The sequence below is a fragment of the Chenopodium quinoa genome, unplaced genomic scaffold, assembly GCF_001683475.1.
Source record: "Chenopodium quinoa cultivar QQ74 unplaced genomic scaffold, ASM168347v1, whole genome shotgun sequence".
NCBI classification, from domain to species: Eukaryota; Viridiplantae; Streptophyta; class Magnoliopsida; order Caryophyllales; family Amaranthaceae; genus Chenopodium; species Chenopodium quinoa.
In genome coordinates this window covers 1,028,410-1,050,958 of record NW_018743514.1, presented here as the reverse complement: position 1 = coordinate 1,050,958, position 22,549 = coordinate 1,028,410, and the positions used below count along the sequence as shown (strand labels likewise).

The window sequence follows — 22,549 nt, the reverse complement described above, 5'->3', positions numbered from 1 at the left end:
CAAGAAATCAAACCCTAACCCTTGTTCTTCATTTTTCTCTTCTCATTTTCTTGCCTCTCTCGATCTTCCTCCTTCTCTCTCTGGATTTTTTTTTCAATTTCTGGGTTCGATCTCTCTTCCCCTTTCACCATGAGTACTCCTGATGATGACAAAAACGATCTTTTTTGTTATGCGTCCATCGGATCTGAAAGGGTTAAGGCAAAATCATTTGCTCCTCCAAAAAGGTACAAAGCTCAGCAAGGAACTGGGGTTCTCAAACCAGTTTGTCGTACCTCTTTAACTACTCTAAGGAGAATAAAATTGGTGTTAAACTTGTTGAGTACGTGTCGGACGTTGCTCTCGTTGAAGAAAATGTTTTCCAGCCCACTTCTGGGTTAGATTTGGTTGAAAAACCAGTTGCGGAGGTGGATTTAGCTACAAATCCAGAAATTGAGGTTGTTGGGAAGGGGATTTGTGTTGCAAATCCAGAAGTTGAGGCTACTAGGAAGGAGATCTATGTTTTCGGAGTGTTGGATGATGCTGGAGCTGAGCTTCATACTTCTAGGGTGCAAGATGTGGTGGTAGATGACGTGGTGGAGGCCCATGACTCCCCTGTGGTTATTGAAGGTGATGCTGGACCATCTACAGGGGCAAAGCGCGTTAAATCTGGGCTCCAGCTGGGGTGATTGAGGCAGATAATGTTTTTTCTTGCCTATTTGCAGAAGTATTACCCACAGTACTACACCCCCTAACTAATTTGGCAGCGTAACTACTTCTTACCTTATTTTCCTTGAATTATTTTAGTAATTTCATGTTTTATTTCATGATTTATGTGGTTGCTTGAGTCTCTCTCCATTTCTCTATTTGGTTATAAATAAGTCCCCTGATGGTTTGCATTTGATGTGTTATTTCTGTTGTTGTGTTGGATAAGGCCAGGGGAATGTGTTAAATGATGAATGATGAACGGAGTCCTTAATCAGGTTGATCTAGTTACTATGTGTAGACATCTAAAAATATCTCCCCAAAACCAAACCCGATGATAAACAACCTTTCACCTCATTATTGGTCGGGTCGCGTATTTAATCTCGGTAGTGCTTAAAATCCATATTCAATCAAACACAGCGTACAAATCAGTCCACAGATCAGTCCAAGTATTTAGTCAAAGCATAGTTCAACCCTCATTTCTAGCACAAAACCTTTTTAATCCATTTCATTTCTATTTATTAATTAAGCCCGATTAATAAATATTTTAAACCCTAAACCTAATTAAGCCCTGAACACTGAAACGGCCCTTAAATTATCCCGTACTTAATGTTAAATAAAAAAATAAAGATGAATTTAGATGGAATTCCAGAAAAGGCATGTGTCGTGCCACTGCAGAAATACCGCACCACGACAAATCTTGCCGTGCCATGGAAAATTGTACCATGTCACGACAATTTGGGTCGTGACGCAGCAATTTTTTCCGTGACGCGGAAATTTCTATGGTTTATTCCTTCTGCGACGACATATTTCTAGGGCTTCCGGACCTCACCCCTCACATTTCCTCTATAAATACGAGGCTGATTTCACAGTTTCAGGGCACCATCAGACATTCTAATCTCTCTCTCTCTCATATTCTATGCCTTAAACATACCCTCTTAATTACACCATTTATCCCCTGAGCACTCCTGGAGTTCATACAACACCCGAAGTTCCATACTTAAACCAAGGCGTGAAAGGTAAAACTGTTTGAGGGTTTGGCCCCAAATCAACTTTATTTTTATTTGATTTAATTTCTATTTTTATAATTAATTTTCCTTGAAGTTACTAACGCATTTATTGTTTTATAGTTGCAAGCAAAAGCAATCAAAGTAAGGAATCATGTTCCTTTTGTTCCTGTTATATTTCTAACGGTTTTTGTTATGTTTTTCATATACTAATCGTTGTTATTATGGTTAAATTGCTTCCAATGTTGATGTTTATTCTATTATGTTTATTGATCATCATATTGCATGTTAAAGGGAATATGTAATTGAATATAACGCATAATAAGATAATTTGGACGACCAGTTTAGGATCCTTTCTAATCTTGTTGTTTAATCGAAGTGATCACGATATTTAGAATAATATGTTGCATTAACATTCAACCAATTTAGCCTAATATCTAGTTTGGAGCAAATTGAATCTTTGTTTGTATGCCTTTGAGATTGCAGGAATTACTTTTCACAATAAGAATCGAGTAGAGGCCAATATGGGCGAATGTGACTCCATGACTCACTTCGTACCATCATCTCCGATCCTCCTTTCGTGGTTCTGAACCATATGGAGTTAGTAATCTTATGGATTATGAATGGGGTGTAACCTTCACGGGTCAATCGTTGTTGCCTATCATTGTCCCTTTTCGTGGTTGCCTTTTAATGATCCGTGAACGATTTACAAGTTCCTTAAAAACTTGTTGGCTGCTCCCTACTTTCCTTGTCCCTAATCGTATAATGTCAATTCCTACTTTCTATGATTGCCAAGCATATTCACAACATGTTTATCTATGCGTGCTTCGAATGACGCATTGAGTCCCTAAATTAGGCATGCATCAAGGTTTTTGTCATCCAAATGATGAAGGGACTCAACTGACAACATTTTGTTAAGTATGGATTGCTCAAGCATCTCTTATTGGAAGTTGTTGTTGAGGTAACTACTTAATGGTTTGCTTTGAGTGAAAAACCCTATCTGATGGATTATGCATTGGATTAAAGTACCCTTCTTGGATTTAAAAGCTAGAAATTTTCATTACTTTTACCAAAAGTGTGTTCTTGTATAAAAGGCAATTGCTACTCTAAGATTGTATTACATGACTGCCTATGAATGTTACATTAGTATTTACCAAAATACACATAACCAATACATAAACAAAAAAAAAAAGTTTATGTCTTACTGGTTATGTGTGGCAGTCCATGTGTACCAAAAGTTTCTTCTTACATCTTCAATTCATTAGCCTGCATCCCACCTCCATATCTTGTGCATCTACATTCACACCTGTTGCTGGAATGGATATGGTGTTTAAGTAGTTGACAGCTTGAGTGATGAGTCCCTTGTCCACTTTCAACAGCTGTGGAAGTCTTCCTTCGTTGTCTAATCTCCTCTTCCCCATGTGTGGTGGTGCAAAATTATTCCCACCTTGTTTCTCCAGTATTTCAATCATACATGATTGTAGAGTGATCCATGTATGCTTGTTCATAATAGGATCAAATTCTTCAAATGCCTCTTCCATTTTCTCAATTAATTCATCCAAATTTTTGGGAAATGATTGGTATTCAATTGATTTTATGACATTGAGCAGACCTAGATCCAATACATTGAGGTCTGGTGATTGAGCAGTTTGGAATACAAATTGAATGTTGAAACCATATGCTTGTGTTGCTGCCTGAAATTCATCATCCTTAGGGATTTGATAAGGCTTGGAATTGTCCCATTGTATGATTATATCCTTTGATAATTGAGCTAGCCATTGTGCATGGATTGTTGGTATGATGTTGTTGAGCAACATGTCCCTGATTGCTTCTTTGTTGACACTCTGAATTGCCTTAGTTTCTAATGTGCCAGCATCTCTGTTTTTACTTTTTCCTTTTGGCCCTTTCATACTTAACAAAAGGGAAAAGACCATACTTCCCTAAGTGTCCCATATGTCCATGTTCATTATGAAGGGGCTTGCCTATCATCCCCATGAAGATAGCCTTCACCTTGAAGCTCTTTAATTGTTGTTCTCTATATGGGTTTTCCTCATTTGGTAGAAGATAAAACCTTCTTGTTTTTGGGTTAAGGTAGAACCACTTCTTATCTAGTAGATTACTTGTTGCATATCCCTAAATGTAGGGTTACCAATAACTGGTATTGGATTCACCTGACTTAGTACCCCACTTCAGTCTTGTTATTTTGTGGTTGTAACTGAATACTGGGTGATTATTGCTTGTGTGTGTCCTTAGTCTGCCCCTTTTCTTTATTAGCTTGTGGATTGTGACATGTAAAACCTTAAGGGCTGCAGCATAGCTCCTTTTAGTGGTTCTTCTTCTGCATCTGAATTATCTGCTTCATGTGTTTCCATGTCGCCATCATTTGATTTTGTCTCTGTATTTCCATTGGAATAGTAATGTCTTCTTCCATTAATAGTTGTTGTAAACCGTAGAATTCTTCATCAAAGAAATTTTCCATGAGTCCCTTATTTTTTTTTATAGGTGATGAAGTGGTGTTTGACGTTATTTTTTGGAAGTTTTCAATGGAGCCTAATTTTTGTACATACTACTGCTGCTGCTACTAAAAGGGCACTTAAAAATTAGGACTAATTTTAATGGCTAATTGTAGGGTTCTTTTTTATTTCTGGTGGTTGATGGTTTTTGTAATTAAACATTACTATTCGAAACCCCCACCCCAAAAAAAAAAAAAAAAAAAAAAAAAAAAAAAAAAAAAAAAAAACTCATTTGAATCTGATGAATGATATGGGTGTATATATATAAGGGGATTTTGAAGTGAAAATGATGAAGGATGACATTGGGTTGAATTTGAGCAAAATTTGAAATTTCATGAAATTATTGGAGGGAAAAAAGTCCCTCTTAAAAGTTAGTCACATGTTTTTATTACAAAAAAATTGGGTCCATCAACTTTCCCTCCTTTTTTATCCCACTTAATTACATACATTTTCCCTTTAATTAAAACCCCTTCAATCGTTTACCTAGGAGTTCGCGCACAACTAGTTTGTTGCGAGTAACATATAACGGATCGGAGGGAGTATTACAAAAATATAAAGAGCATATTGCACAAATATAAAGAACATATAGCCAGAGTGAAAAGAACATATTATAGAATTGTAAGTAACTATTGTTAAAATGTAACGAACATGATAATTTTCGAGCATCCACTTTAAATACTAAGTAAATCTTTTACCTACATTTAATGGTAAATATTTAAAAAAAAAAATACAATTTCTTAAAATTAATTCCTCCAAAAATAATTCAAGATTTCATTTTTCAAAATTTATAATTTCAATTTTCAAATTATTGTTTTTGGATCATACTATATATTATGTATACCTTGTATTGTTCTTTACATGATTAAAAAATGTTCTTTATTAGAAAACATAATGTACTTAATTATTAACATTATTTTCTTTTTATATGATCATTATTATATCAAATAAGGAAAAATACACTTTATTAATCCCAATTATGCCCAATTTACTTTAAATAATCTCAACTTTTGATTATTCTGCAATAATCCCAACTTTCACCTGTGTTTTCTTTCTTCGATCCCAAACCAGTCAACAAAAGTCAACTACCATTTACTCTAGGTTACCCAACACATGTCAACAAGTGATTAGTACAAAAAATTAAAAAAAAAGAAAAAGAAAAAGAAAAAAAATAAAATCCAAACAACCAGGCAGCCACCAAAGGTGGCCCTTTAGCCCAGCCGACCCTCGAACCACCCCCTCTCAGCCCCCTGCCACCTGTTTTCGCCACAGAAACAACCCTAACACCAGAAATCGACCCCCCACTCCAACCCCACTTCCGAAATCGCCAACGTTGAAACGTCTCCCCGGATCTTCCGCTAGCTCTCCGCCAGCTCCTGCACAAATCGCCACCGCCCTTCCCCAACCCAACCCCCTAAATCGACCAGTTCCTCACCCCCTTCCTACAGCCCAGAAACCGATACCTTTCCTTCTCCCACCTTCGAAATTGGTCCCAACAACTACGATTTCGAGGCTTGGTCGGGGTGGGGGGAAGGGAGTCGGAAAGGGGTGGTGGCCGCATGAAATTGGGAATTAGGGTTGGAAATCCGGAAAGGAGGGGTCGGAAATGGGTGGTGGCTGGGGAGGCCGTGGCCATCGGTGGTGGTCATGGCAGGCTTGGTTTTGTTTTTTTTTAATCTTCTTTTTTTAAAAAAAACAATTATTAATATTTTTTTAAACCAATAAATAAGAGATACGCGGAAATTGTATTTTTGTAAAAGAAATTTAACTCTTTCTCCAGGTTTCGGGCAGTTGGGATTGAATAAAGAAAATGCAGATGAAAGTTGGGATTATTGCAGAATAATCGAAATTTAGGATTATTTAAAATAAATTGGGCAAAGTTGGGATTATTAAAGTGTATTTGTCCATCAAATAATGATAAACTATCGTAAATGTCCATATTCTTTGATTGTCAATGTAATGTACTTTTATTTGTGACATAATATTCATTGCTTATTGTGAAATATTTTTTGAATTTTGTCTTTAGATTATGGTGGGTGAATATAAATAATGTTCATTTCATAATATTATCATTTTCTTTATTAATATTACGGATGTTCTTTAGGTTTGAAAGTCAATCATTAATAGAGGAGGTCCCAAAAGAATATTGTCATCAAACTTCATTTTCTTGAATGATTCAAAAAAAATATATACATAGTTATTAAATGATAATTAATATTTAAAAAAAAATATAGAACTAAAAAAAATAGGAAAAATGAAAACTAATAATCCCACCTTTGCCATTTCTGCTCAAAACAATTCTACACTTTCGAAATCTAGAAATAATCCCACCTTTAACTCCCATATTCTCAAAACAAACCTTTTGACCTATAACCTGTTAAATAGGTTAATTTTTTTAAAAAAATTTAACTCTCTTCTTCAACCTTAAGTCTCCCTCCTTGCTCCTTCCATGGCCACCACCACACCACCTTCTTCCATGGCCACCTTGAAACCCCTTAACCCCTAAATTCGACCACCCCTTACCCTCTAACCCTCTAACCCCTAAATTCGACCACCCCTTACCCAAAATCCGACCACCGCAACCACACCCAAACCCCTAAACCCGACCACCCATGAAACCCTTAAACCTGACCCCCCACAAAACCCCTAACCCCCCCCCCCCCCCAAACCCCTTGATATGAGCCCTTTTTATCAAATTTTTTTTCCTTTGATTTTATTTATTAATTAGTCTGATGCTTTTAATTTGATTCAATTCTTCATAATTCTTGCTTTTTATATATTTTTATAGAGATGTTGAATAGGGGCAGACTTCAGCATTTGGTTTTGAACATTATTAAAAAAAAAAAATTTATTTTGTAAGGTTTATAAAATTGAATTGAATTTGATGAGTATGAATAAGATTATTTTATCTCGGGTTCAATTTGGTTTGTGATTATCGAACTCAATATTGAATTTCATGCTTAAGTATAGTGTTCTGTTTTGATCAAATATTTCAATGTAGTTGCAATGTTCAACAAAAGAAATTCACCAAAAATCTGCTTTTGCAATTTCACAAGGCCCTCTGTTTGTCGGGGAGGGGGCTTCTGTTCGCTGGGGAGGGGGTTGGTGTTTGCCGGCAGGGGTGGGTGATGTTGGGTGGTTGGGATTCAGGAAGAAGGAGGTTGATTCTTTAAAAACTTATTTTTATTTTGTTTTTTTAATTAAAAAAATTAAAATTGGACCAATTAGAAGGTGACACGTGGCAAGTCACCTTCTAAAACAAGTTACCAATTTCACAAACCGGTAAAAGGCTTGTTTTGAGAATATGGGGTTAAAGTGGGATTGTTTCCAGATTTCAAAAAGATGGGATTATTTTGAGCATAAATGACAAAATTGAGATTATTAGTTTCTATTTTTCCAAAAAAATATTCACAATTAATATTATAATAATTAAAATGGCATTAAAATCTAATTTAAAACATCTATTATGATCGTTCAATACCTCAAAGACCATAATAATTAAAAATGGCGTTAAAATCTTATTTAAGAATAACATATGTTAAAACATCTATTATGATCGTTTAATACCTCAAAGATCATAATAGTTAAATTCAAAGAACATAAGGTTGACTTTAAAGAATATCAGCAATAAAACACATACAAGATAAACAAGAAAAACAAAAGCTTAGAAGAAGTACATAAAGAATAAAACAAAAGATCATAAAAGATATAACAAAAGAACATAAAGTTTATAACAAAAGAACATAAGGGATATACAAAAATAACATAAAGATGAATGTTCTTTACAAAACTGCTATATGTTCTTTACAAAACAGTTATATGTTCTTTCCGCTTGGTTGGATGTACCAAGCTTGGTACATCCACCTCTACCATAAAAATGTCAAGTACAATTGTGCCAACACTAGGAAATTATCAAAGCAAACACAAAAACAAGTGTGATTTTAAGACAAATGGACAATGTGAAATTAGACTCGATTTTCCTCACCTTATTTTTTGCTGAACTGAATTGTATTTGTTGAATTGGACTTATTTTTACCGATTCAAACTTATTTTTACTTTATCTTTATCTATTATATTTGTTCTTTGAAGTTACTAATTTTTAGAGATTTCAAATTATGTTCACTAAAAGTAAATTATTTTTAGGACAATTTCAATTTTGCTACCACCAAAAGGCAGGCACCTCAGTTTTGCTACCCCTTAAATTTTTTATTTTATTTTACTACCACACAAAAACACATTGTTAAAATTTGCTACCACTTAACGGAATGAGTTAGGATTCTGTTAAGTTTATTATAAAAAAAAACTCTAACCCAGATTCCGGCAGCCCCTACCACCGGCCCCCTACCCCATTCCAGCCATGATCTACCTCCCCGATCCGGCCACCAACTCCCTTCCCTTCCCGATTTCGGCCATCCCCTCCCTTCCCCACCCCATTCCCGGCCACCCCATCCCTTTTCCTCCCCGATTTCGTCCACCCTTCCTCCCCTAACCCACCACCGAAACCACCTCCCTACCTAGCCATCGCCAAAATCCCACCTACTCCCTTTCCTCAGTCCCAAAATCCCATCCCATCACCTCCCCTTCTCCAGCCCGAAACCTCACCCAAAAACCGGCACCTCTAACCCATAAACACCAGCCCGAAACCACCCTAAACGGGTTTTAGGGTTTCGCTTATGGTGGTTTAGGGGTGGTGTTTATGGGTTAGGGGTGCCGATTTTTGGGTGGGGGAAGGGGAGGTGGGGTCGATTCAGGGTGGGAGAAGGGGAGGGGGGCCGATTCCGGTGGGGGGATGGGGAGGGAGGGTGTTTTCTGGTTTCAGGGTAGGGGTTGGGGCAGCGAGAAAGGGATAAGGGAGGAGGGGTGGGTTGCGTTGGTGGGGAAAAGGATTGGGTTGGGGTCGCCGGCGCCGGCCAAAGCATTGGGCGCCGGTCGCCGGCAAGGGGGAGGGGGGGCAGTTGAGGGTGGCTGGGTTTTTTTTTTTTAATAAACTTAACGGAATCCTAATGGATTCCATTAAGTGGTAGAAATTTTTAACAACTATGATTTAGGTGGTAGTAAAATAAAAAAAAAAAAATTAGAGGGGTAGCAAAACTGAGGTGCATGCCTTTTGGTGGTAGCAAAAGTGAAATTGTCCTTATTTTTATGGTGAAGATAACAAGACCTAACATGGAAAAAGTGTAAATAAATTAATATGGAATAATAAATCAACTTTGGCCCTTGCAGTGTATGAACTATTAATAATATTAATAAAATTGGAAAATAAAATGTGCTTGCAAGGAATGTGTTTGTTTATTTTTTTTAAAGTCTATTGTCTTTCTCTTGAAAAAAAAATGAAAAGTTTAAAAGGAAGGAGTAACATTAGAAATGCACCCATAATGAGATATAAAGTAAATATACATATAGTGAATTAAAATAAGGATATTTTATTGGAAAAATTAAAAAGAATAATCCCACCTTTGCCACTTCTGCTCAAAACATTCCCACCTTTGAGTAATCTAGAAATAATCCCACCTTTGGCCCCCATTTGCTCAAAACAATCCCATGATCAGTTTATTAACTAGGTGACCAGTTTTAGAAGGTGACTTGATTGCCACATGTCAATTTATGATTCATCGTATTTTTTTAATAATTAAAAAATAATAAATGATAATAATTAAAAAAAAAGCCAAAATTAAGAACCTGCCCCTTCCTTCTTCCCCAACGTAAACCATCTTTACCGGAGCTTGCCCCAACCCCTTCCCTAATCCCCCGCCAATACCAGCCTCAACCCCTTCCCCGATCCCCCGCCACCAGCCACAACCACCGACCATCACACCACTACACCTTGCGCAATACCCACACCCCACGCAACTCCATCACACCACCACCAACCGCATTTCGCAGCTCAATAAAAGATGAAGAATATAAATTACTTGACTTGTAAACACAATAATCATCATCATTACTATCAATATAATTAGCATTATTAATGTGTTCTTCTAATATACTTTTAACTAATAATCTAAGCCCTTTTTACAACTCATTACCCTAATTGTATCTCTTTCTGAAACCACCCCGGTTTGCCATCCAAAATAAAATTTAGTTTTTTCCAAAAAAAATTGAAACCCAAATCGAATCCCACACCCAATTAAAATGGGTGTTCTGTTTCATCAAAATTTAATCTTGGTGAGTATTTTCTATAATTTATTAAAAATAAAAATTTAATAATAATAAAAAATAAAAAAGTAGTGAGTGAAGGAATGGGGGCATGAGGAAAGACCGAGTGTTGAAAGGTGGGGTCAAGTGAGGGGGTCTTGGTGGCCAGGTGGGGTGTCGAAGTCAGGTGAGAAGGAGTGGTGCTGTAGTGGGGGTCTGGCCATCTGGGTGGTGGTCATGATAATGGTTGCCATGAAAGGGGGTGGGAGGAGAGGTTTAAAAAAAAAAATCAACCTGTTAAATAAGTTGCAGGTAAATAGGACCATTTTGAGCAGATGTGTATCAAAGGTGGGATTGTTTCTAAATTATTTAAAGGTGTGATTGTTTTGAGCAGAAGTGGCAAAGGTGGGATTATTCTTGTTAATTTTTCCTATTTTATTTTCTTATTTGAAAAAAAAAAATCGAAAAAAATAAGGAGGAAATGAAAGGGGGACACAAGATACTTATTTTTTTTTATTATTTTTTTAAAGAAAAGATACAAGATACTTGTGGTTTGTGTTATTTTATACTTGTTATAGATTAGCACGATATGAAAAAAATGAAGAATTTTTAACATTAGTGGCGATAATGATAAAAAAAAAAGGAAAAAAGAAATGGGTGTTGCTCTGTGGAATACATTTCCTCAAATTATATAAGTTTGAAAATTTATGACAAAGAAAAAAGATCAATATAATTAGTATTCGTAATATTTTTTTTTTCTTACCTTTTTATATGCAACCACCAGTTCGGTCACTTCGGTGTAATTGTGCTAAATGTCACATGAATGCTATAGCACAACAAATCCCATATGACTATTTGAGGCTGTCTCCATCTGCATGTGAGTCTATATTGATGCATTTGTCTTGGTACAGGCCGGTTAATGTTATTGCGTTTTATTATCCTAATTTATATGTGTTTACAATGTCTGTTGCACTTATGCGAAAGGTTGGCTTGGATCATGTCTTGGGAACTCAGGCATCGTACAGGTGATATGCACTCCTCCCGCGACATAAGGCACATAATGTGCTACTTTCATATCTTCTAACATTCCGTAATTTGTGAAATGCATCACCTTCCTCGTAGCATTTGAAATAAGCCAACTACTTTCAATTACCTTTATTTAATTGATCAAAAATTAAATAAATAGTCATTTAGAAACAGGTTAAATGCGACCGCAACACATGCCACTTTTTTTATTGGACCTTAAATTATAAAATTAAAAAAAAAATAAATGAAATAGTTGTCAGAAATGTATTGCTACGTGTCAAAACTAGATGCTTTTGCAATTTGGAATGGTGCTTCATTTCTAGAGCATTCCCAAAAAATTATCTTTTGGGCAACATACCCACAATGGTGGGAAGCCCCATAAAGTGGAGAGAGAGTGTGTTAGGGGAGGCTGCTCTCCCAATGTTGATGATGCTATAGAGTAGTAGAGCACCCTCATTGCAAGACAAGCCCAAATTTTCTCTCTCCTATCCTCCTTCCTCTACCTCACTTTCCACTAAATTTACTCTATATCCTTTCCAAATTAATTTTCTCTTCACAGTGCTAGGCTTACCCAAAACACTTTCTCCTACATATTTTAATTATCCCATCACAAAACTTGTCAAGAATTGATTAGACCAAAATATGTGCAACAAAATAAAATAAAATATGACAACCATTCTCCATGCCACATGTCAAGCATCGCTTTTCTTTTGTTTTGGGAGGGTGCCTCAAAACCTAAGCATCCCCAGATATTTTTGTAAATGGGCAACACATTTACAATGATGGGGAGCCCCAAAAGAGGAGAGAGAGTGCATTTGGGCAGCTTTGCTTCCTTGCGTTGCCTAAATTCACAATGTTAAGGTTGCCCAAATTTTATCCCTTCCCTTCCCTCGTTCTTCCACCTCATCTTCTCTTTCATCCACGTCACTTTCTACTTATATTATTATCTACCCTCCTCATAATATTTTTTTGCTCCCCACAATGTTAGGCTCAATGTTACAAGGTACGGGGTACAATTCGAAACGTGGTATGAAAAAGAATACGCGGAACGCTGCCCTTTGGTGATTTCGGTACGATGGGTATGAAGAAGTATATACTCTGTATTTTGAAAAAAATAAAAGTAGAAATAATGCCTTGCCCCTAGGTCAATCGTATCTGATATATTTTAAAAACCATAAACAGTAAGTAAAACTGTAAAAGGGTGGGTGTCATAAAAATAAAGAGGAAACTAATAGAGTGTGGAGTCCAATTGTCTATATTTAATTTAAGCCATTCAAATACTAATTGGTCTAGTACTATCATTCGATTTTCTGACTTTTCTGTCCTAATATTCACTTAATTTATTAATAAAAAAGAAGTAGTATCCAATGTTCTGATTTCTCTCTCCTCTCTCCTATGTCTGTCTTCAACCTCTATTCTCCACCATTTTTTAAGCTTCAACACCTGATCTTTGAGTCGTAAACAACCTTTAACCCTAAAAACACAAAAGTATAGCCTTAGTCTTTGAAATCGGGTCGTCAATTTTACGATTTGGGTCGCGACCACATGCGAATCAAGTCGCGTTTGTATTTTGTCCGGTACGAACGAACTAAGTCACAATTCCAGCCTCCGTATCGCGAACCTTGTAACACTGGCTAGGCTTGCCCAAAACTTTATCTCTCCTACATACTTTTTAATACCCCACTACAATGTTAAATTTAAATCATGACAAGTGTCAGCTATTTATACAAGTAACCGTTGGAATCATATACCCACACGTCACATGTACATGGTTTTACAATTTGGGAGGGTGCTCCAATTCTATAGCATCCCTAAAAATTTTGTCTTTTGGGCAACCTACCCACAATGGTGGGAAGCCCCCAAAAGAGGAGAGAGAGTGTCATTGGGGAGGGTAGTGTTTCAACATTGGTGATTATCTTAGAACATCCACATTCATTTACCTCCTCATAATTTCTCTCTCCTCACCTCATTGTTCATTAATTCACATCACTTTCCACTAACTTTATCACATACATTTTTCATTTCATAATCCCATACCTACATTCATTAACCTCCCCATTTACCTTCTATCTCCTACTTTTCCATACCCCACCTCCTTTTCTCCCTCCTATTTTTACAAAGGGACCATTACTTGCTTTTGCTAATTTGTTTGAGATGGTTCCTTCTTTATTTACCTTATCAACTAAATTTATTATATGGGAAGGCAAAAACATTGGTGGGAAGGTTCCCTTTTTCATTTTTTTCTCAAAAAAAGGGAACCCTAATTCCCACCAATGTGAATGCTCTTAGTTAGTCAATACTCCATTGTCTTTGCCTTTTAAAATCTTTTCAAAGTAAAAATATAATTCAAACTTAAGTCAATCCATACAAATATTACAAACAATGGCATCGTCTACGTAGAATTAAGTCGAAATGAGTCATGTTACTCATTAGTTCAAATATTCAATGGATAACATGGTCACATAGTTAATGCTTCATTCAATATGGAAAGCCTCTTAGTTAGTAGTCTTGTGTACAGAATCCCTAACTTAGCTTGTGGTTCTATATTGGACAATTTTATTGACATAATATCAATCGTTCATTGATCAAACAAAGTACGCAAAATACAGATACACAAAATACAACGAAGTAACGCAACTTGAGCTACTAGGGGCGCTTATTACCCTTGCAGAAACAAAGCTACTAAAACAAGCTTTACTAGCTCTTACAAGCAACTTTTGGACAATCGTCAAATAATGATAATTTGTATGCCCAAATACATGTACAAAAAAAACAAATTACACTAGAGTGCACTTTCATCAATGGTCATGTCAACTGTGCTATAAATTTTAAATTCAAAGAATCTACAGTCTACCGTGGTTAAGTCTTCCTGTATTAAAAATGCAATGAAATCATCCAACTCTACCGTGTCGTGGAATTGTGGAAGTGGGAAATCTCTAGGCTTGTGGGCTAGCACTATAGTCTCAAGAGGCTGAAACTATTACCTCTGCAAACTTCACTAGAGAGAATGCAAAAAAGGGAGCTGATAAATCCGAGTACGTAACATAACTGTTATAATTGTTAATTTGTTATATGTGTATAATTGCTCAAAGCAGAAAATGGTATATTCGATCCGTTTGAGCGTTGAAAGCAATTAAACATGTTGCAAAGCACTTTGGTTTATTACGAGGATGATTACATCCCAGCCGCTAAAACAGTATTGAGGTTTTACAAAAATACACCTCTTGGATCAACACTCCATCCAGCACAAGGTGGGAAAATCTACAACATCCAAGAGTTCTGATCCTTCGCAGCATACCCGTCCAACCATGTTTGATGCACATGCTCCCATAACAGGTCACTTAAGGAGTCGGCAACCTGCACAATAAATGGTCAAACTCAAAGAACCTTGCACAGAGTGAGAAAGGACACGTATATTACAGTCTTGCACTTGCCTTAGATCTCAATAGAGTTGTGACTACACCACACTGGCGCTCTTCGCCTGAAAGCATGAGCCAAATGTTAATTACATGCAAAACAAATCAAAAATCTTTTCATAGATGAACTATTTTGGTTAAACAAAGAGATAGCTCCAGAAAATTAAAAAAAAGCTGAAGCCTAACATCAATTGACCTCAAGTCAAGATTTAAAAAGGGTGTTTCTTGGTGTACATGTCCGTCCAAATGAAAATTACCTTTATCAGTTCAATTGGTATTATTAAGGTTCGGTTGCTGCAGTGTCTTACTTTATATATAAAGCCAGTCAATCACCATAGAAATTTGCTTACGGAGAAGCCCAATGCAATTATCAACAACCAAATGGATGTTTCTCTCATAATCAATATTAAAAACATTTATGCTCAGAACAGAAATCAGATAAAGTTGTGTTAAGCTGCAAACATTTCCTTTGTTCTTCACAGAATTACAGATTCACAGCACGTGCTCCAATGACAATATCATTCACAGCAACTTCCCACTCGACATCTCAAGTCATCAATATCATAGACAAGTAAAACAGCAATAAGATTCAAGGTACTTCATGGACTTGTCCTTTCTAGACCTGACTAGATTTTATTCGTCTTTACAATGAGCAGAAAAACAACTGGTTTTATAAGTTTGGAACATAAAACTTTACTCCATGTCCAAATTTTACCAAACCTAAACAGCAGATAAATAAGGGGTCAAACCCAACTAGCTCCTTCTAGTTCCTTTATATTCTCTCTTGTAGGATCAACAAATACACTTGAACTTATCAATCGTCTTTTCCTTTTCTTCTATCTCCTATACCTTCTCTCTTGTAGCACTCTTTATCCTATTAAATTATCTTCTCTTATCTCTTTGTTCAGTTTAGGGTGTGTTTGGTTTGATGTAAAATGTTTGCATGGAAATAATTTTCCCGCATTTTCCTTTGTTTGGTTTGTGAATGGGTGGAAAATAATTTTTCCCATTGGTGGATAATTACACTCTCAATGGTGGAAAACATTTTCCTTTACAAAACAAGGGAAGGCGCATTTTCCTCCATCCTCTTTACTTTCCTCTCATTCATCCTCACCTTTCCACTCCTAATTTTAATCTCTATAACTTTTCTTGTAAGGAACCAAAAATGAAGGAAACTAATTTGCAATTGTGGTTTTCCATGAAAACTCATTCTTTATTGAAAATATTTAACTTCAAACCAATCAGTGCCTTAGTGTAAGAAATACTTCCTCTTTTTATGAGTGATGTCTTATCTTTTGGCTATTGTTCCAGAATAAGTGATGTCTTATCTTTTTACATATTTGGGATAATCACTCACAATAAAGATCCAAACTGAAAATTACTGGTCCTAAAGCAGATCTGACAGAGTTGTTTACCATCTCTACTCTATCACAATTCCCATGTTAAGAATAAAAAATCATCTATGTTTGCATCAAATTCATAGAATGTCAATGTCTTGTTCACTGTTCCAGCCATTTTTACTTTCCTTAAAACTAACCCAAGGACAATAAGTTTCTAGGGTAGAAAACAACTTAATATCACTACCATGAAAACAGAGCAAAATTAATACAGCATGAAAAGTAAGGTTAGTGAATTAAAATAATTAATTTTTTTAAGAAAAAGGTCCTTACCAGTCGATTCCCATTTATCAAAACTCACTAGCCATGCATCATTACTTATCCTTGTTGGCAAAAGGCGATCAACCCAAACTCGGTACTTTGTTCCCTGGCGATCTCCATAGCATTTTTTAAGTTTATCTATGCTGTCATGAAGAGAGAGCTCCTCCCCAGATGGATGGATGAAAACCCCTGAAGGATGCTGTAATGATGGAAATGAAACAAGAATAGTTTAGGAGTAATATACGTAGTTCAAAGATTTAAATATTAGTAAGTACAATAATAACACAACGAAACAAAGTACTATCCACTATGCTTTTAAGATAGAATCCAACGATATGGTTACATTTAGCTGTTACATACTCCATAGACCAAGATCAGAACACCTTCTTAACAGAATAGCTAAGTGCTGTCACAGATCAAAATAGAAGACAGAAGAAAATTGATTATAGATGTATCAGAGAGAAAGTGGTAAATTCATAAACATTTTCTCAATATATCTTCTATGACCCACCAAATGCAAACAGGAAAAAGGCTTTATATTTAGAAAGACAACAAATGCATATTCAACAGGGATAACCACCATAAAAGCATAACCATGTAAGCATTCATTTTCTCCAAGGGTAACAAGCTAAGTACCAGAAAACTTGGGAAATTGAGTACCTTAAAAGGACAGCATTTCAAAAGTCAAAACACAGATTTTGTGATCTAAGAAATATTAACAAAAATAAAAATAAATAAATCAACTTGCAAAACCTTCTCAACCTGATACAATTTAGAAAGCTATCCAACTTTGGACTAAAATGGCACAGTCCACCACTGCTTTCGCATAATACATTTTTGAAATCACTGCATAGGAAGAAATCACTCTCAAGTAAAAGAAAACATAACCAATTCCACTGAACTAAACAAAAGCATTTTAATTTTTTTTTGTTTTTTTCATTACATATAGATTACATCATCAACCATGAAACTTCAACAACAAAAAAAATATATATTATATATTTACCAGTTACTCAAAATTTTGGCCAGTTGTCAAGTCTCAATTCAACTTTAAGATGGTGATCAATAAACGAAAAAATGTCCATTTATTATAAGAATATAATCATGCTCTATATTTGGAAAGAATGAAACTACATGATTCTCAAGAAATCCAGTCAGCTAAAACAACAGCACAATAAGTGAGAATTGGTGAAAGATATTCTGTAAAACATAATACAAAACATACTTTTATTATATAAGTGGAATAAAGAAAAGAGCTACAGTGTAAAGTCAGCGAATTGTCTCAGGAAAGAACACGACACATAGGGAAGAAAAAAAGACTCTTAGAGTATTTAATGTTTAAAAAAGACATGCATTGCAATCATGGGTAATTTGCAAAATAAACATTCAAAAGGAGGATAGTGAAGGTAAATCATAACATACACAGACTACTTTGAGGCTTGCATAGTACGACTCAGAGTTTTCAACTTCACCACGTCTCCATCTCTCATAAAACAAGTAAAATTTAACGATTTCATGACCCGGGTTCACATGCTCCAGCTGACATTCAGTAAAATCCATAACATCTCTAGGAGAGATGCTGGGACCAAGGTTGAAGTGACTAATAGCCTGTATTATTCCAGCAGCACATCTTTCAGTTGCATGGATAATTTTGGGATTTCCTTTTGCATTTTGTGCATGCCATTGCAGCAATTCCTCTTGAGCATTGCTAACCTGCAATACATTCACTACAGAAAAAGTTACCACATCTGCCTTAATAAATATGAAACTGTGATAAATAAGTGATCTAGCAACCAACCATGACACCATGAACGTCTGGAATGCTGAAGAGCTCAGCATCATTTCCAGAATCACCACATACAAGGGTATTGATGGGTAGTTTACCCTCGGACTTAAACTTCTTATGTAAATAAGCAAGTGCTTGTCCTTTTCCAGCCCCTTGTGGCAATATATCCAAGTCAATCCCTCCACTGTATATTATCTTTGCATCCAACTGGAAAATAGTCAAAGCCACCAATTTCAGAAACAAGAGAGCTTTAAGTTCCAGAGATGCAAAATAAGAATAGAAGACTAAATCAAATCTTGTTTTACAATAATAAGAGGCTATTACCCCACGCTTTTCCAATCTCTCGGAAAGATCCTTAGTCACTTGTTGTGCTTTCTCCTTCTCAACGTAAAAGCTAATTTTGTGTGGCCGTTGCTCTGTCTCAGCCTGCATTGACTCAAAAACTAAGAAATACAGAAATATAAATCATATACTACTATCATACTTCGTAATAATTAGTGCAGAGACATGTAATAATTAGTGCAGAGAAAGACTCTTCCATCTCACTTACACTACTTTCCCTACGTAGCTAACTACATGAAAAGGTTTGACAGGAACATTGCTCTATTGACATAACAATCAGATTTCAGACACGATCATTATTCTCCAACGTCAAAACACTTTCCAGCCAATCCACCCAACCTCAACCGCACATAGATTAAACTATGATACTTCCATATAATAAAACTAATATGAAAAAAACTCTTTGTTAACAAAAAACATTTGAAGATGAAGAAAACTACATTTTTTGGTCACTATTTTTTCTCGTTTTTTTTACATCTACTATCACTTTACAGTTGCTTGTGACAATTCATGTTAGCCGACCCCAAGTCATTTTGAGACTAAGTCTATGTTGCTGTTGTTGTTGCATTCAACCAGGCAAATTCACCAAGCTAAAACAACTAATACAAGACTACAAATCATTAGCATAACTATATACCTGAGGCTTGAGCTCAGAAAACTTGCTGGCCTCTTCAATCACTATATTCCTATCCCATTTTTGACTTAAAATTTCGAACCAACCGTCATCCGGCACCATGGATTTACCATATGTAATCTCAGTGCCTACTGACATAATTGTGATATCTGGAGTCAACATGGGTTTCTCCTTCCTCAACTCCTTGTAAAGGGTTAGAGATCTTCCAGTCGAAAACACCAGCAACGAATCGTGGCGATAATTCGATTCCCACAAAGCATTGAACCTCAAAAGAGATAGATTCTCAGCATCATGATGATCAACCTAAAATGCAGAAATCACTCATTTTCAGATCAAAAACTCCAGAATTTGATGAATTTTAAGTGATTAAACCACCTTACCATTGTATGATCAAGATCTGAAACTATCATTAGCCGTGCCGGTGAACTAAGACGATCCATTATTCAAAAAATTACCCTAAAAAAATGAAATCAATCAATCAATATAATCCCTAAATTTATTAAATTAATTTTATTTTTTTTTCATTTTTTTTAAATATCCCGCAAAAAACTTCACGAAGATTCGAAATGGATGCGATAAAAGTAATCAAAATGAGAGCGTAAATTTGAAATTAAAGTTCGAATTCAACTAATACAATTAAAATGGATGATCAAATGTAACATAAAGCGAGAAAATCAAATTCTGGAAAATTAATTGATTACCCGAAATCGAAGCAAAAGGCGAATAATATTGAAGAATTAATACATGAATGGTATCTGGAAATGATGAATTTAGGGAGAAAAACAAATGAATTTGTGTGGCTAAATGATATTGAAGAGCGTGAAGATGATAAAATTGGGAGATCCAAAAGTATAGGATCGAGGAATATCTTTGGCGGTTCTTTTGTTTTTGGCTTACGGACAAGTTGTACTGTTGTACATAGGGGTGTACAAAAACTGGACCGGATCTGAAACCGGACCTGAACCGACCTGATTCGGACCGGACCTGACCCGGACCTGTTGATTCAGGTCCGGTCCCGTTCCTTAAAAATCAAGGTTCCCGGTTCCGGTCCGGACCCGGTCTAAACCCGGGGTTTTCAGGTCCGGACCTGAAACCCGGAAAAATTGTATTTTTAAAAAAAAAAAAAAATTCAAAAATCAAAATAACGCTGCTGCTTGAGTGACGCTTCAGTTCTCTTTCATTTCATTCTAACCCTAACAAACAGGTTGTCTCCCCCTCTCCCTCACGCAGTCACGCTCACTGTCTCCAGTCTCAGCCCAACGCGGCAACGCCCACCGCCGACACCTCCTGCCTTCCTCACTCTCTCAGGCGAAGCCCAGGCGCCCACCGACCACCGCATGAGACAGCTACTGCGCGATTTTCCATTTCTCCGGTAAGTTATTTTTTTTTAATGTAAATCTAAATTATCTAATTATGTTTGGGTATTTTGTATTCGAAATAATGAATTAAGTGTTAGAATTTATATGTTTATTCATGTTTCAATTGCTTATAATGATTATTTGATGTTTGCATGTTGAATTTCTTTTTTTTACTTCAATGTTTTCGAATTTATGTTTTTTCTTTTTTGGTTTATTTTCGAATTTCTTTCGAATTTATGTTTTTTTTTTGGTTTTTTTTAGTTTAAAGTTTAGGGTTTTAGGGTTTAATGTTTAGAATTGATAACAAGTATGGTTTATCTTCGAATTTATGTTTTTTTTTTGGTTTTTTTTAGTTTAAAGTTTAGGGTTTTAGGGTTTAATAAAATCAGAAGAGCAGAGAAAGTAGTGATTAGATTGTAAACATCTAGTAGTCTAGTGTTTATCTAGTACTTTGCATTGACCTTTGGCATGGCTTCAAATTGAATAGTTGATTTTATGCATTCGGATGCATAAATTCTATGTTATTAGTCATTATATAAGTGTTGTTGCATAAACTTATCATTGCAGAAAAATGCACTGGTTGAGAAATAGCAGATCTATAAATATTGGTCTGAATTCCTTACAATTTAGCACCAATTCTTCAGGAGTTTGAGTAAATTCTGACATATAATATGGGAACATGAATAATGTCTGAATTTCTATGTTATTTCTATGTTCGGTGTCACCTAAATTTATCACTGCAGTTATGGGGAAGAAATGCGAAGGCTGTAAAATTGCGGAGAATTATAATTATTGGTCTGAACTTCCTGCAACAAAACACCAATTCTTCAAGGTCATGTATGGCGATTTTGAGCACCAAATGGTAGGAAAATATGTTATGAAAGCAACTGCACTTATATTATTAATATATATTAGCTCACTTGATTGAATTTTTTGGTGAACATTTCTTGCAGAATATTCCTCAGAAGTTCATGGAGTGTTTCAAGGAGAAACTCTCCCCGTGGTGTACACTTATAGCGCCAAGTAAACACAAATGGAAAATCAGACTCTCGAGTACATATGATGAAAGGCCATTGGTGTTTACAGATGGATGGAAACAGTTTGTTCGTGACAATGGAGTGGAAACAAATGACTTCTTAGTGTTCCGTTTTGTTGGAGACTCCTCGTTTGAGGTGTCAGTGTTTGACAAGAGTGGTTGCGAGAAAGAGGGTTGTCACTTTTCCATTAATTCCAATTCAATCTCAAGAAGATTCTCTTGTACAAGTAATCTCCACATCAACCATGGTAGTGTGGCTAAAGAAGAAATTGAGATTTGTGACTCATCATCAGAGGATTATTCTTTGTGGAAGGAAGACGAAGAAGAGACTGAGGATGTAAGTCATGTAATAACGGAAGAAAAGAGGGAGAGAAGAGGAAGCTCAAGTGAAGGTAATACAAACTAGTCATTCCTCATTAGAGTTTGTCTATAATTTGAATTCATGTATGTATTACTGTATTATAATTTGATGGCCATGATGCAGGAAAATTTCCTCAAAGCCAAAAGTACTTCATATCGAATAGGCGGGATCTTAAACCTGGAGAAAAGAAAAGGGCTTCCAAGATGGCAGAGTGTTATAGGCGCAGCATGAAGGATAATAAGAGAGTGTTTCCTGTGTTTCAGATAGCAAAAAGTACTTCATATCGAATTTATGTTTTTTTTTTTTTGGTATTTTTGGTGTTTGAGAATTGGGACTTTATACTTTTATAGACTTTATGTAGTTTTGTACTTTTGTGATTAATAATTTTGGTTTGTATGTAATTATTTAATTATGCAACAGGTCTAAAAATCACAAAACAGGTCCATACGCAGGTCCATATGCAGGTCCAACAAGTTTTTTATTAAAAAAAATAAAAAAAAAAGCGAAAAAATCACAAAACAGGTCCATTCAGGTCCAAACCTGGATCGGACCTGATTTTTCAGGTCTAGCCCGGAACCGGACCTGTTAATTCAGGTCCG

General features: G+C 35.8%; 3 protein-coding genes across 3 annotated transcripts; 1 reads left to right on the top strand and 2 right to left on the bottom strand.

Annotated features, from left to right (window-relative positions):
• Positions 1 to 2,941: 2,941 nt before the first annotated feature.
• Positions 2,942 to 3,598, bottom strand: LOC110739904. The gene has a single exon (XM_021920385.1). The coding sequence runs from the start codon at positions 3,596 to 3,598 to the stop codon at positions 2,942 to 2,944; it is 657 nt and encodes a 218-aa protein (XP_021776077.1).
• A 10,784-nt stretch (positions 3,599 to 14,382) lies between these two features.
• On the bottom strand, positions 14,383 to 20,090 carry LOC110739865 (sucrose-phosphatase 2-like). Its single transcript, XM_021920345.1, has 9 exons — positions 19,897 to 20,090; positions 19,576 to 19,651; positions 19,199 to 19,498; positions 18,544 to 18,645; positions 18,232 to 18,426; positions 17,856 to 18,146; positions 16,446 to 16,632; positions 14,794 to 14,840; positions 14,383 to 14,716 (listed from the first exon to the last, which is right to left on the bottom strand). The coding sequence occupies exons 2-9, from the start codon at positions 19,633 to 19,635 to the stop codon at positions 14,621 to 14,623; spliced, it is 1,278 nt and encodes a 425-aa protein (XP_021776037.1). The 5' UTR covers positions 19,636 to 19,651; positions 19,897 to 20,090; the 3' UTR covers positions 14,383 to 14,620.
• A 182-nt stretch (positions 20,091 to 20,272) lies between these two features.
• Positions 20,273 to 22,300, top strand: LOC110739903 (putative B3 domain-containing protein Os03g0621600). Its single transcript, XM_021920384.1, has 4 exons — positions 20,273 to 20,567; positions 21,297 to 21,415; positions 21,507 to 21,981; positions 22,074 to 22,300. Exons 2-4 carry the CDS (start codon positions 21,299 to 21,301, stop codon positions 22,298 to 22,300), a joined length of 819 nt encoding a protein of 272 aa, XP_021776076.1. The 5' UTR covers positions 20,273 to 20,567; positions 21,297 to 21,298.
• Positions 22,301 to 22,549: the final 249 nt, after the last annotated feature.